Source organism: Corvus brachyrhynchos, unplaced genomic scaffold, assembly GCF_000691975.1.
Source record: "Corvus brachyrhynchos isolate BGI_N302 unplaced genomic scaffold, ASM69197v1 scaffold61, whole genome shotgun sequence".
Classification (NCBI taxonomy): domain Eukaryota; kingdom Metazoa; phylum Chordata; class Aves; order Passeriformes; family Corvidae; genus Corvus; species Corvus brachyrhynchos.
Window position 1 is genome coordinate 448,186 of NW_008236478.1, and position 16,325 is coordinate 464,510.

Below are 16,325 nucleotides of genomic sequence, written 5' to 3' on the forward strand. Positions count from 1 at the left end.
AACAGATATTTTTAAGCAATTTACCTGTCCAGCTGTGCAAAGCTGCACGATTACTTTATCCCAGCTATCTGTGTTATTGATTAAAAACCAGTGAAAACTGGTTTGAATACAGAAAGCTTAACTGGTCTTACTTTTAAGTACATTTAAGATGTGTAAGCTTCTACAAGGGAGAAAAATACGGTTATGCGAATTAAAGGAGAAAACACACAACTCCTTTTTCAATGTTTAACAACTCCTCCCATACACATTGCATATGCACAGTAGCCACAAATTTAAGAAGTATAAAATAAGGCTTTTCGGTATTTCTGATGTCTATTTTTGAACAGGTGAGGTTTCAGACATCAAATTAGAGTCCATAATAAAATTTTGATCACAAATTCTGGTAGTATTATGGCACTAATTGCTAAACACTTTTTTGCCCAAGTAAGCTAGAATTCCTTTAGTTAATCTTATTAACACCTGTATTATAAAATATCTTAGAATGACACATGATATTATCTTAGACATGAGCACAGGGAAACAAAATGGAAGCTCTGATGTGCAGCCAGGAGCCCACAAGTGACAACCCGAAATCTAGTTCTCAGTTTGCAGCATACAAAGAACACGTAACTTAAAATTCCTATACCAAGAATACTCACCATTCTGCTGCATTTGGTATCCTGGCTGAGGAGGATGAGTGGGAGGAGATGGTCCATGGAGACCACCCATGGGAGGCCCAGGGTGCAGCCCTGCCATAGTTGATGGAGGTGGTGGTGAGGATACATGATTAGGCTGGGATGATGGTGGTCCAGCAACTGTCTGCCCAGGCAGCGGTGGGCCTGGCATGGCAGGTGGCCTTGGAGCACCTGTGGTAGGAGGGTAAGAGGAAGGTCCAACCCCTGTAGAAGGGGGAGGTGGGGCAAAACCAGGAACTTGAGTAGGTAGGCGCTGAGTTGATACTGTCTGACCAGGAAACGGAGGCTGTGCCAAAGGAAGACCCTGAGACACACTGGTAGGAGGGGGTCCTTGGCTTGTACTATAAGGTGTGTAGAGACCAGATCCTGTTGCACTAAAGCTTCCTGAGACTGGGGGAACTGATGTTGGGGGACCTGGTAAGAAAAAAAAAGATATAACATCATTTTCTCCTATCCTCAAGACAATTAAGACGCAAGAAAAACCCATTTGCTCCACATCACCTGAGTAAGTCTACCACTTTCTCATCTTCAGGTGAACTTACCAGTACCAGCAGAGACAAATCCTAAGTAACCATCCTCCTAGATTGATCAGAGAGCTGAAACTCTTTCAGGGGACCTGAAACTTGATAGTTCTTTCATTGCCTTCTCTCTCTAAGTCTGAGCTGCTTATTTTACATAATCAGAATACATTTCAAGATTCAAGGCCAGTAAAAAAGGGCAAAGCCAGGAATAAGCAAAACATGAACCACCGCAAGTCTATCCATGAATTTCTTGAACTAAGTTTCTATCTTAAACCTCACACTCAGTTGGAGCCTGTATATCAATAATGGTTTTGAGCTTTGTGGTTTTAATAGCATGAAACTAGCAGCTCTGTACTCTTTCTGAGAATAATTTTTAACAAACACATTGCCAAAAGGCCAAGGAAATCTGCATCCCCTACCTACTTGTAATTTTCCTATAAAATCTGACTTATGAGATGCTTGTTAAAAAGTACTTTAGCAAAGCAATTTTTAAATAGTCAGACCAGCTTACACATAATAAGGACAAAACGCTAGTCTCCAATTTAAAAAGCCCTCGAATCTACAGCAGTGAGACTGTAGAACTAATACCATAGAAAAAAGTATCTAAATTCAGTTTCTACTGTAAATTCAGTTTCTACTGTAAATTCAGTTTCTACTGTTTAAGTAAGCTTTTTCTTGACTTCCAGCCAGCAGAACCCTTCACACAATCATTCAGAGTATTTTCAGCCCTTTGTGGGTTTACAGTTATGAGGCCCTTTTTCCTTTCTTTTTTTTTTTTTTACTGGGCTGCTGCACAACAGTGGCAAGACATGTAGACTCTCCAACAGACAACTTTGGGGTAGACCATTTTGTGTTTCTCAAGATTCACCTAGTTGAGGATCAATGTTGTTATCCTCCTTTGTTTTTCATGTCCAGCAGTGCCAGCACTGTCCCCTACAATAGTCTCAATTCTATTTTCCCCAATTATGACCTTTTTAGTTAAGAAAAGTACTGTTTACAATGGCAGATGTCAACACTCAGAGAACTCCCATAACCATATGGTAATGAATCACTGACAAGAAAAAATCTTTTATGAAATTACTAGCAAAAATAAAAATCAATAGCATATTTCTGTAGTCAGGAAACCTTACCATAGCCCAGTCCAGCTGGGGGAGGAGCAGAGGCTGCAGTGCTGCCAATTGTCATCCCTGCCATGTGATTGCTGAGTTGCTGCACACTGGCTGCGGGGGGCCCATATTGCTGGAACGTAGATGTCTGGCTGACAGGCGTGGGTGCTGAGCCTGGCAGAAATGGCTGAGAAGCAGGTGGCCTGAGAGGGAAGATGACAAACTTAACTGATTCTTCATTATAGAAGTTACAATTCCCTGCGCCTTTTAAAATTGTTCTACCACATAAATACTACCTGGGTCTCATATATTTACATGAAACACTGTAGCTCAGTTTTGGAAAAATAATTACATATCCTGCATGGATCTGAATCCTTTTCACCCCCCCAAAAAAATCCTACCAGCTCTTAAAATACAAATGCTATGTTTTTGTTAATTCCATCTCAGTTATCGCAACAAATCAGTCTATAGGGTGAGCAACAGTAAGGCCTGCATGGCTATGTAAGAATGCTCTGCCACCCAAAAGACTTGAACCCTCTGGGACTATTGCCACTTTCACCAGAGGTCATGGCAGTATCTTTCTGGAAAAGATGCTGAAGAGCCTTAGATGACAGTAACTCAGGGATCCATAAAGGACAGAAGAGAACCCAGAATCAATATGAAGACATTACCCAGTAAAGACAGCCACGTAGTCCAGAGATAATTTCACACTGCCAAGGAACAAATACTACAGTTGTGTGGATGCAATTGGTTTAAGACAAGACAGACCATGGGACAAATACTACAGTTGTGTGGACGCAATTGGTTTAAGACAAGACAGACCACGGGCATCAGATTTTTTTTAGGGGAAAATGACTACCACAAAGAATGTCTTAAGAGGAGAAGAGGTTTTCATCAGTCATTAACATCTGCTCATATCCTTCCTCAAGTTTTTTATCTCCATATATACTCACTAACAAATACCCCTGTGGCAAAATGTTTCTCCAAAACAATAACAAAGCAATGAAGAAAGTCAATGTCTACCACAAAACCCAAAAGTATTTAGTTTGACTTAGATCTAAAAAGTCTAGACCTAGCACAGGTCTACCAAGGCAGGATTTTGTTATAATTCACTCTTCTCATATGCACCTCTGCATCGGGGCTGCTGAGGCTGGAATCCCATTCTGCACATCTCCATGTTCAAACTGACTGTATGCCAGGTGGCCAGAAGGATGAGATGCTCCAGAGGTTGGAGGGGGAGCTCCAGATGTTGGCGCGGCTCTTAAGGAACCTACAAACATAAGGGAAAAAAAAATTAAAATATCACAAATTATAAAAACAAGGGCTTGAACCAACTACCATGAAAAATTCAAGTGCAGAATTGCTGTAACAATACTCCAAGAGCAACAAATAAGTTATGCACAAATAATTTTAGTCAGTGTCACTAGTTACTATCTCCACATAGATCAAGCAGAAAATATGTGCTGTGGAGGGTCTTCAAAAGACAACTTCACCTTTTATGCAGAAAAGAAAATTACCTTGTCAGTAAGATACCGAATCCTTTCCCCTCCAAGACCAATTATTTTTTTCTAAACCAAGAAGAGTATTCAATGTAATCTGGTGTTCATTACAGTCAGTTTTCCCTATCTCAAAGGTAAGCAGGCTATGCAAGCAGATTCAGTTTTCAAAAACTACATTATTTACTGCATTTATATATAACATTATGGGGGCCACCACAGACTGTTCTTTCCAGCCTCTCAGGGTTGAGACACAAATACTTTCCCATCTTTCAGACTGAGCTCGTTCAGTCACAGCCTAAACATATTTGCCTCAGAAACCAGTCTTTCCACAGACCACAAAATGTTGGATACAATACCAGCAGACAAACTGCAGTTTTTACTTCCAAAAAAGAGAATATAAACTTCTCTTTTAATAATACTATATTAACAATGCTGGTAATTAGAACAACTGTATGACCATGCCTGTTAACCACAAGGGAACCTATTTCATGTATGGGGTATCATTAAGTACAGATGGCTAAAACTGCCCCATGAGACCAGGGCCACACACACACACACACACACACTGTTGTGTCACTCTGACAGTGACCCGCATGGCAAATTTCAAAGGGATTCTGAAACCTTCTTGTGAGGAACCATTACAAAATAGGAAATAAGGGGAGCCATTTCTCAATTCTATAGTGTAATTTATACCCTAAAGCATGAGGTTTCAACTCATACATTTTATCTTAGCTGCTACATCCAATTCTTAGCAAACCTGGGGATGTAAAGTCAAGGAAGGAATTAACCAGACCTTGTATGAATAACTGATAATTTCTTGGGGTTTTTTCTTTATTACTAAACCTCCTGCTGCTCTTCATTTTTAAACAGGATTTAATCACTCCTAGAGACATTTATTATTTTTATATATTTTAATCTCATTAATCTTGTCTTTTCTAAACTACTGTTACAGCACCTTCATCTTACTGTTCCTCTGGCTAAGCACTTCCTGATCTCTAACTATTCGTAGGGTATTTCTTTTGTGATACCTGCCATCTACTTTGTACTTTCTTTCCTCTGATAGTACATGTAAATTGTTTGGCCTTCTTATCTTTTGTCTTTGAAGGCATATTTAATCCAGTTCCTGGAGGGATCCTACACACATTTTTTATATATATTAAGTCAAATTCCTCCACCCCCAAATTTAACAGGCATACCATTTGACAAATATTGTTTACTTCAGAAAAAGCTTTGGAAGTATTTTTTTTCTAGTTCTTATCACAAGTATACTTCTGGAACCCCAACCACAGACTGCTCAAATGGTCACTGAATAAGAAATCACTAGAACAGGTATAGGTATCTAGTGGTTTATTACCCTAATATTCATTTTTCTTGACAAATCCTCAAGTTCCCCTTCCAACATCTTTGAGATGTTCCTACTTATTAAAGACTTCAAAATGGAGGTAACTGACAGCAAAATGGGAAATGCCTATGATTTTCCTCAAAGCCCTGAGGTGGGCTTTGGTGGTCTTCTGACACCCTAATCTTCAAAAAAAAATTGACACCACTAAAAATAGTTCTTCCAAAATACCACTAGTTAGAAAAAAGGAAAAGTACAATATGGTTTCTTGCAGCATTTCTAATTCTTACATTTTGATTGCTAGTTGTGAAAAGACGTTTCCTATTTCAAGTCACAACTTTCGGAAAAGTAATTATTCCTAGCATGTATTTCGATTCTAAGTATAGCCAAGAAAGTCAAAAACTTGTTTTTTCCCTTAAACGAAAGCACAAGCTACACAAATCTCATGACTTCCAGTAACAATCTCCTGGTGGTTTGAGGAGATTTTTCACTTCTTTTCAATGCTATCCCTTCAAACCTCACTTTCCCTCTCAAGTGTGAGACCCAGTTCTTTTAAACTAAGGGTTGTACCTGACAGAACCTGAATGAGCCAATTCAGGTTTTGAAATCAGACTTCAGAAAACATTAGTCACAAGTCAAGTATTATCTATGAATCAGCATGCATAAGGGATTTCTACTAGGGTTATTTCTTCATATCCTATTTATGCTTTTGGAATGCTGCCTACAAATAGATTAGGAAATGCCCCACCCACCTCTGCCTAAACAATCAGGTACCCAACCTTTGAGATAGGTATCCATATTAAAGGCGAACTTGGCACAGAAGCAGTGACACAGCACAAACACTCCCACAGAAAGAACACCATTTACCTATGAAATTAGGTGCAAGAGAAGTGTCAGAGTTGAGAGATACAGGAGAACCCTTCGAAGGAAACCCCAAGGAAGGAAAGTAACCTGGAAAGACAGAATACACCAGTAAATCAAGCCTGAGAGAAAGCACTGAGAAACAGCCTTTCCAATGCTGAGAACAGCCTGCAGTCCAGAAAATACCATATACACAAAATTCATGTCATCTACCACCTTGTTCCTTAAGCTACACTTCCTCTCTTCTACCATGCATAACATATTACAAATATAGTCTTTACACTAACACAAATGTTAACAGTTTCATAAACTAAGCCTAATGTAAAATGATCCTGTCACAGACTAATTGTTAATGGTATTCAGATAATTGTGTTTGCATTTTAACCACATGACCTCATCTGAAGGAAACCAATAGACTGACTAAAGGACCAGGACAAAATTGTTCTGGTTTTTTCACTATTCTCGTAACAAGAAGCGACTATTTTCAGCTAGCATCACAGCACTCCACTTCTGGTCCCCAGAAAGATTATCATCACTGCCACAGCATTCCCATGATTCCATTTAGTTAGAGTCAGGGTTTGCCACATAAATCAGATGCAAAACTCTCCCTGACTAAGGATGGCACTGGCTCCCAACATTTCTTCACTCAGTCCTCCAAGCAATTTTACTGTTATTTTAAAAATAAATCCCTAAGACAACTATTTTGAGATTACAGAATAACACTGGCCGTTTTCCTTTTACCCCTCAGTGTTTCCTAAATTCCTGCCTCTGAAATTAATTCTCTCTCCTCTACATTATGCAGCTACAACAGGTCTTGCCACAAAGACTTGCAGTAAACATTATGTGTGGTGGTAGAAAGGATAACTGTCACTATGTTTACTATCACCTGTCTGCTGTTTCTCATACTGTGTTGCTCATTTTACTCCCTCTTCCACAGGGATTTCATACTCAGCAGCCACTGACAGGTCAACCTCTGGCTGTTGTGCTAGTGCTCTGAATTTTACATTACTTTCTTCTAAAGATAGGAATCCTAAACAGCAGGTCCAAAATGCACAGCCTGACAACTGAGATTTCCTTAATACAGTCTACTAAGTCCAGGAATGATGGGCTCAGAAAAAAAGATGGAAAAAAATTCCCCCAAACTGTGGATGGCCTTTGCCTGATAATAACAATAAAGTACATGAGACACCACCTGAGTAGTGCAAAACACTTTTGTTGTTCAAATGAGACCAGCTTGTTGCCCTCAGTGTCACATCACCTTTCAATCATTACTGGCACAAAATCTGCATTTTTAATCTGCACAAGTGTATATGAATGTTTTCAAGGTATCTAGGTATGTCATTACTGAGCTGTCATGAACCACACTTAATTTTGGAACCACTGTTCCAAAATTAAAAAAGGCAAACCAGAAATAATCCAGAAGAAAAAAGTTAATTCCCTTAAAAAGAGATGCTTGTCAGGCTTGTAAAGTCTGAAAATTCTTGAAGTAACTGATAGGAGATGCTCATCAGTTTCTTTTCACAAACACCCTAATCACTCTTCACACTGCTAACAGCCAAAACCTCTTTTATATAAATAGCTGCACTGATGCAACTTTTCCAAATCTGTGGTAATTTTTCTTCTTCTTGAATCCCCTTCTCTCCCTCACTAAAGCAAGTACAATTTCTCCCCATTCCTTCCATTGGACAGAAAACACAAGCTAGTCAATGGCTACAGTGAGCAGTCAAAAAGAGTGCTCAGTGGCTGAGCTCTGACTCTGTTTTCCCGGGAAGCAGGGTTTCTTTCCTCCACTTCGAGATGATTTTCATTACTTTTATAGAATTCAAACCCTTTGTGAAATTAATTCAAAATTCTCAGAAAGTGCTGTTAGAAGAGATTTATTGAAAGCATGGGAGGAAGAGGATTAAGGAAAGAAAAGGAAGATGAAGCAACTGAATAACCCATTCTTTACCACACCACACTCAACTCTTTTACTCCGCTACTCTACTAACTCTACACAAAAATCCAACAGTGCAATTATTCAGCACCCAAATTTCAGTCCCCCATTTCTGTTCATTTCAAGACAACTAGAGGCACTTTGGTTGTTCTATCCTCATTGAATCTGGGTTAAAATTCAAGAAGTTGCAAAAGACTGAAGATGTACTTGCAGGGGGAATAGTACGGAGACGATTAGCATGACCAGCATAGTCCTAATTACCTTAGAACACCCATCTGAAACCTAAACAAATATTTTTAAGTTCATGTTGTGCTAATTTCAGCAAAACTGAATTCATCCCTGCGATCTGAAAAGGCAGACATACTTGTATTCAAAGCTATAGTTATTTTCTACTCTACATTTCACACGTTAAAGTCACTATTGATTTCCCAAAGCATTTCAGGTACTTGAAAACCAAGACTCACAAAGTTCTTTATAAAAGTCAGCCTTCCTTTTGAAAACAGGAAATCAAAAGTTCAATTAATCTTTTTTTTTTTTTAACAGACAAAAATAACAAGGGATATGATCCTGCAGAATCAGTGAAATTCTGGAATACATTAGCTTGCCACATGTCTACAAACTTTTTATTGAATTTAAAGACATTAGAGAAAATAGCTCCAAATACGCTTTCTACCTAGAGTTGTATGTCTTAATCTTTCAGGATGGAGGGCAGATCTTTCTACACAATAATGTAAGGCAGGCTCAATTATAAATCTGTTACAGTCCCTAACTGCTGCCTCTCGACATAACCTCACCAGGAAGACTCTTCTAGTCAGGTGCTTCAGTAACATAGGGACATGGACATAGAGAAAAAAGCAGGCTGTTTCTCAACGCGTTAATTTTATGTACTACCAAAAGAAGAGTAAGCCCTATAAACTGGATAAGAGACAGCACAACAACTTCAGAATATGTGATGACATGATTCTTAGCATCATGCAAATTACATAGAGAAAAAAAGATAATCGCTATCACAAGAAAAAAGAAGACTTACAATAGGAAGTATACAGCAAAAATTCCATCCACGCCACAATTCACACATTCATTAAGTATTGACTGAGCAGTACCTTGTGGAGGGACTGGCTGTTGATATCCTGGCATCGGCCCATTATAAGCTCCATACTGCGACTGAGGAACCCCTGGCAATGACTGTGCTCCGTAGGCAGGCTGCTGGTATCCCTGATATCCAGGCTGAGGTTGCCCGTAAGGAGGCCCCGTGTGAGCTTGCTGGTTTACACTCATTGTATTCACATCCCCAAACTAATCTCACCTGCAAAAAGGGGGGAAAAATGACTTTTAGCAGATATAAAACCAAACTGGTCAGCATCCCTACTGTTTTCAAATAAGTGAGAGATCCTAAGATACTTGGGAAGCTAAGACATTAATGGTAACTTACACTTGCACAGCAATTTTTTCAAGTAATATAAATGCTTTACAAGAGCTATTTAAAACAGTATTTTCAGAAATTATGTTTTCTAATCAACTTAGTCAGCGTTTCATCCTCGTTAGACTTGTGATCATCATCTTCGACAGAAACACCATCATTTGCCATTCCATAGCAGATTATTATCAAGCTTCCTGAGAAACCTTAGGAACTACCTCCACCTCACAGAATCAGACCAACAGAAAATAGATTTCATTATATAGATGAGTGATTCCTTAATATTCCTTAACACTTCAATAACACTGAACAAGTTCAGCTGTCACCTCTGTGTTAGTTTACTTGATCATGTTTCCTTGTTACAAGCAACATTCTTCACCATCCACAAAGGCAGCTGCTTGAAGTGTTTGATAGAATCTAGAACAGGACTGGCATAGGGGGCTATAGTCTCTTCTTTTTTTTAGCAATAGATGATTTAAATTCCTTACTATGTACATACATTTCATAAAACAAAGATATTCCAAAAGCAGTATGTTCACCTAGGAAAGACGTTCAAAATGGAAAATTATCACAGGCAAAGATGGCACTAAAGGAGTTATACCAAAGTTAAGACCTGAAACAAGAGTGTCAGAGACAGGAGAGACATTTCTTAGCAAACTTTCACAAGAAATCTTGCTTAACAGACAGAGTCCCAATTCCCCTAACTAACTGTACAAAGAGACTGACTTGTTTTATAACAAGAAAAGCAGTAATGTTATTTAAGACCCCAAACCAAGCAGGCAATTCTCACAACAGCAAGCAGGCAGATAACCCATCGTGCCTTTCGTTTGTGGAGAGTCAAGGAGATGACTTTAGGGGCAGAAGATTCCCTCGTGGTGTGGTTCTCATAAGAATATTTTGCATCGCCTGTACTTCTTTGGACACTCCATGCCACTGTTATCCTCTTTAGCTAAGACTACCTACACTAACACTAAAGAAATGTGCTTAGGGCAACTAAATTATTTACCGAAAAACTTTATATAAAAAGTTTATATAAAAATGCAAAGTAAAAGTAAAATAAATAACTAATGTTGCCCTCGTATTTTTCTCCAAACCCTATGATGAACTTGTGCATTAAAGATACCAAGTAAATCGTAGCACAGAGGAGACAGAGGTGCAACAGCCACCAACCACTCGAGGCAAAGCCTGACCAGGAATCTGTAGCTTAACTCAATCAGGTAACAAATCCCCAAGATGGTTTGCCTACACTTTGATTAGCACATGCCAAACAACGTAAAAGTTGGTTCTTCCCATTACCAAAAATATAATGCCAAAGAATTATTTCAGCAGCTGACACCACAATTGTACAGCAAAGGTACTGGAAGAACTACAGCTCTGTAAGAATCATCCACATGAAGAAATTCTTTCATACATATAATAAAGGGAAAATACATATATCACAATAGAGAGATTGAATTACTTACAAAAGAAAGCTAGCACAATACATAAAAAATACATTTAACCTCCTACAGCTAGTAAACATGACAAATGTCAATACTAAAATTATTAATACCTACTCCAAAATTAGATTTTAAACTTTTATGAAAGGAAATAAATGAAGTTTTATATTTTTTTCTCCAAGCTGTATAAAGGCGAAGATAGGGCTTTTGTTTAGAAAAAGATCTCCTTGTAAATATTTAAAGGTAATTTGCTCTTCAAAGTTAACATGTCATTTGCAACAGCTTACAAGAGCGTGACAGAATTTTTCACCAGCCTGCAGTGGTTTTAAACATGGTTACTCTCTTGCTGTCATAACGTGTAATCTCTAAAAATTCTGGTTTCCCACACCACCTTTGACTTAGTTCTGCAAAACAGTCTAACCTGAGCAGCCATGTGGCGAGGAAGTCTGGACTTTGGGACCTGCTCCCTTCCCAAGTTCCCTGAAAGGTTAACCTCTTCCTGCCCAGGCAGGCAATCAGTGTCACCACACTGCAATCACAGACCTACTCTCAGCCACCTCCTGTTCTGTACAAACAGTAAAACAAGAAAGTGCCTCCTGCAAAGGTGGGGGTACAGGGAAGGAAGACCACTTTGAGAGGACTCCTCCACCTTCTCATCTTGGAACATCTGGGCAGGGCTTTCTGACAAGAAAGGAGGGCTGCTTTCCTCTTCCTGGCCCTGTTTTATTGGATCGCACACAAGGAACTTGGCTTCTAGTCACTGCCCCTGCAAACAGGTCCCTCCTCCAGAAGAGCTGCAGAGTAGCAGTATTCCACAGGATAACTCCTTTTAGACCTACAGAAATCCCTGAACAGATCCAATGTTCGAACAAGGAATTACTACAGGGCAGAAGACCAATCCTTCATGATTTTTCTCCTGTTTTTCTAAAGCATGATAGGACAAGAACTCAAGCATGTCCCTTGCAAACCACTTCTGATTTACTGCTGTGAGTGTATATCCAGTATGTGATCTTACCTGATGATCTTTTAATATTCCCTTCTCAGCCTTCCCTCCCTCACATGGATATCAGTATTTCCTGCCTGAGCAGGTGATATCTGTCAGCTTGTTGCTCTCCACAATACCAAAACTGAGAGGTAAGCTGATTTAATGCACATCTTACAGAGAAAAAGAGTTTTGAGATAATCTCCTAGTTTTGTGGAAAAAGTAGCTACACAAACAAGACGGTTCTAACTCAGCATCCCAGCTGAAAGGTAGATACACCTCAGACCTTTAGCTAGCCCATGTGCCAGCCAGCACAGGTTCATCTCCACCACACCACAAGTTGATACTTGCTCTACGCTGGCAGAGGGTCAAGAAAGGAGACTTAACAAGTCCAGTGCTGAAGTGCGGACAAGGCTGCTTCATTATTTTGGTGCTCGACTTTCTCTGAACATAAGGCTTGTGGCATGCTTGTTCATCACTGATGTGAAATACCATAAGGCAGGACCAAGAGTATCTGCCTCTGAGAAGGTGGAAGACAATTGTCACTGAGTCTGTTTTCCTTCTTCCCCAGTACAAGTTATTTGTATCAAACGTTCATTTTGTCTCCACTCAAAAAACATCTCTGCGTAAATTAGAACCTGCTCACTTGAAGAGATATGGAGAAGGGGAGAATTTTGTGCTCTGTCTTATGACACGAAGGGTGGGTGGGATTTGGAGAATGATAGAATACATATACCAGAGAGGGAGAAATGGAGATAACAGGCCATTTCACTGGATAAAAATGCTGAGGATTCCTTTGCACATAGTAACATTACCAAAACTAAGCCAAACAATACTGACACATGGTGTTGAACATATTACTTACTAGTCAGCAGTTACGATACACAAGGCTCAAACAAGCAGGACTGATGCTACACAAAAAAATCTGTGACAAGTGGTCATTACCATAAAAAACAATTTTCCTGTAAAGCAGGAAGCAGTCACTCTGTGCCATTTTCAATTCCTCTGTATAAAGGCAGCTGACCATGAAGTTTTGGTCAAAACATTTACAAAGCTACAATTACACTAGAAGGCTGCTGTACTAGACAGACAACCAGTGAAGATCAGTAATAAACCGATGGGAGGAAAATACACAGGAATAATGTGGGGGGTATGGAGTACCTACATTTTTACAATAGCTTCAAGATTCCTCAGTATCCACACAAATCAGACCACAGTGAAGTTTTTATGACATGCTTAAAAAAAACCTAGTGATTCATATGAGCTCATTTCAATGAGCAAACCTCCCAGATCACTGAAAACTTCATATTCATCATTTTTTATAGTCTGTATTCACTGTTAACTCCCTTTTGAAACTGAAAAGCTTGATCTCATCAGTTCTTGTTCATTTTCTAAAGGAAAGGCATACAGCAAAATTACTTTCCTTCAGAAAGATGCTAGTGCCTTTTTTTACTGGTCCCAGAGAAGGAAAAGACTTGTTTCAACTTCCAAGGAGATGAATACTTTAAAAAAAAAACAAACCCCAAACCCATAACAACAAAAAAATCCCACACACAACCCAAGACAACAACATGGCCGCCTATGTTATCCTGAAACTGAAGGAAATATGTCTATTTACTTTAACACAAAAATCAAAACTATTTCCAAAAGATGGGATAGAAGGAGAGCACCAGCAATTTAGAATATTGCCTACAGTGCTTTTAATGTTTCTGCTCTGGAAGCAGCACGGTTTTGCTACTCTTACAAAGACCTAGACTCTGGAGCTAAGAACACTCTTTGGAAAGGCAGATGTCCTTGCTTTTGTTTCATTGACAGCTTGACTATGTCTTCTACGAGCACTCATGGAACACTTAGTTCTTTTCAGATATAAAAAATTCCTCAGTTTTTTTTCTATAGAAAATCCTGGAAAAGAAACTCATGTCCTAGAAGTCAGAAACTGCCGACTAATCTGTAAGCCCACAGGCCATTGTAACAAATGCTTCCCACACATTTGTCCAAATCAACCCAATGGCAACATTGGAACCAACTCCAATCTGGTTGTAATATATGGCACTCTGTCTTCCTGCTTGTGCGGATTCTCAACTTGTTACACCACAGGGAACATTTTCTTCATCTATGCATTTTGAGTTACTGCCAGAAACGTTTAACAGTTCATGAAAGGTATAAGACACAGTTTTCAAAGTCAATCTAAGGCGTGATCACTTCTATACTCTTCTAAAGAAGGACCACACTAAACCCGGTTTTGTTAGGCTGATTCATCATCCTGGGCAAGGTACAATACAGTATACAAGTTACAAGAGTGAAAGTGATTAAAAACTGACTACAAAAAACCCCATCTTAGTCTTGACCTATCCTTAAAACTACCACTGCTTCCAACCCCTGCCATCACCACCAGATTTCTACTTCAGTAACATTTTATACTTTGTTGACTCAAGTCTCCTGGTGGGACTGATTCACATCTCTATCACTCTAATAAAGCTCCAGGAAAAGATTTGAAAAACGCTCTGTTATGATCATGGCTTCTGAAGAGCAACCCTGTCACTGACAAAGTCACTGACAATACAGCACCAACAAAATCACAGTGAAAGATCTATTTCTTAGCTACCTCCACATACATGCAGCCATATATACGCTACAATGAGTGAAGTAATCAGAATCATTTCTGTGAACCTTGCATAAGCATAATTGATTAGAAAAAGTTACGTGGGCAGTTTCAAATTTAGAGAATAGGCCAGAAGGAAGAAAGTAAGAATGGGAATATATAGAATAAGACTAAAAAACAAGTTTTCTTCACATACATTGTAACACTGGCCATCTTTCATCCACAATTTCTGTGCTCTGACTACCTCTACACAAATATACATTACACGATTTCCATCACTTGCAAGAAACAAAAAAAGGTCAGAATTAGCTTTTCCTAATACATACTGCCATTTTATACTGTCTTTTAGTGCTTTCTAAGTTAACAATGAATCTTGCTGAACATGTATAAACAAGCTCTCTCTTCACAATTTATCCCTAACACAGCTTTCCAAACCTAAAGAACAAGAAACATCCACCTTCTCTCTTCTGAAGAGACCTTGTTGTTGACTCTTTGTACCTTGCCCTTCCTTAGCCAACCATCAATTCTTCCTTTGATTTTTGACCCTCCTTCTGGTAATAACTGTTACAGGAAGATAACATAGTCCTACCATAGCAGGAAAAAACATTCAAAGAGGTACAAGCACCAAACCAGTCATCAAAGAAATAATCCTTTAAATAGCTGTTCACTGCTATAAACCAGGTTTCAGTGATGAAATTAGAACCTGGAATGAGTGCTGCAGCATATTAAGAAGCAATTATATATTTTTTATATTGATGTCCACTTCACAGTCTGTCTACAGCAATAAAAAGAATCCTGAACGGCACGGCTTCAAGACAAAAAGGGTAGTTCCATTAGCAGGAACTAGTTCCACAAAAAAATGGATAGAAATGTTTACGTTTTCACAGAGTGTATGTATACACGTGATTGAAAGTAAGTCTCCTTTAAAGAAGAAAGCTTGGAAGTTTTAGGCTACATATATTTCTATCCATCCCATAACTGGAACACCTACTCTAGGAGAAGGTTGGGGGAAAGAAAAAAACAATATTAAAGCCAGAGTTCCCTAAATTTACTCAGGAAAACTTCCTAGTAATAAACAGTAAAAACTTTAGTACAAAATCAGCAGTCACCTCCCATTCCAGTGATGTGATTTTATACTGCTTATATAAAACAACAAAAAAGAATTTGCATGTTATGTCTCAGATGGTGATTTCTATCCAACATTCCTCGCAACATTTGGTAAAGTTAACTACAGAATCCTGTAACAGAAATACCTAGAAATACTTTTAAGGAACTATCACATTAATAGCTAACAATCAACTGAGTACCAAACTGCAAAAATCTGTATTTTCAATGACAGTACAAACATTAATTCCTGTGGATAACTTATGACATAGGCATAAGCAATTCTCTTATGTTCCAGCAAGCACTTCCATTAGCCAGTAAGTTTAAAAAGAACTTAAACTACAGGCCAGTTTGGATGGTTTTGCAAAGTCTCTCTCAGAGCTCAGTACACTAAAAAAAAAAAAGGGAACTAAGCTTCACTGTACTCCATCAAAAGCGTTTCCTCAGAAGGAGTGAAAGCAAACTCCAACAACAAAAAATAAACACATTTCAAGCACCATCTACATGGAAAGCAAGAGTCCCATCTTGCATAACCACCTTTTCAAGACTACACTTGCATTTCGATCATGCCATCTCCTTTACTTTCCTTCTTCCTTTTTTCAAAGCCACAGACAAGCAACCACTAAGTTTTACTACCAAATCCAACCAATCTCAGCCGCCGGATCTCCGCAAGAGACGACCATCCTTTACAAAGCTCGAATGAATGAAAGCTTGAACAGCCCAGCACAAACGCCAGGGGAAAGATCCGCGGATTACAGGAGATTAGGGAGGTTGGAAAGGGGGGTATTTGACTCGCGGCGCACCCCGGCCAAAAAGAAGCACTCGGTTCTCCGGACGGGACCGAC

General features: G+C 39.0%; 1 protein-coding gene across 3 annotated transcripts in view; it reads right to left on the reverse strand.

Annotated features, from left to right (window-relative positions):
- Positions 1–16,302, reverse strand: part of SEC24C (SEC24 homolog C, COPII coat complex component) — a 38,115-nt gene extending 21,813 nt beyond the window's left edge. For 2 of the 3 annotated variants that reach the window (XM_008643710.2, XM_017725895.1), the window contains exons 1-6: positions 16,284–16,302; positions 9,040–9,242; positions 6,007–6,090; positions 3,430–3,571; positions 2,326–2,504; positions 639–1,088 (exon numbers count right to left, since the gene is read on the reverse strand). In XM_008643710.2, coding sequence (XP_008641932.1) covers positions 639–1,088; positions 2,326–2,504; positions 3,430–3,571; positions 6,007–6,090; positions 9,040–9,214 — 1,030 coding nt within the window. In that variant the 5' untranslated portion in view covers positions 9,215–9,242; positions 16,284–16,302. The remainder of the gene's footprint in view (positions 1–638; positions 1,089–2,325; positions 2,505–3,429; positions 3,572–6,006; positions 6,091–9,039; positions 9,243–16,283) is intronic. The other variant, XM_017725896.1, reaches the window with a different exon arrangement.
- Positions 16,303–16,325: the final 23 nt, after the last annotated feature.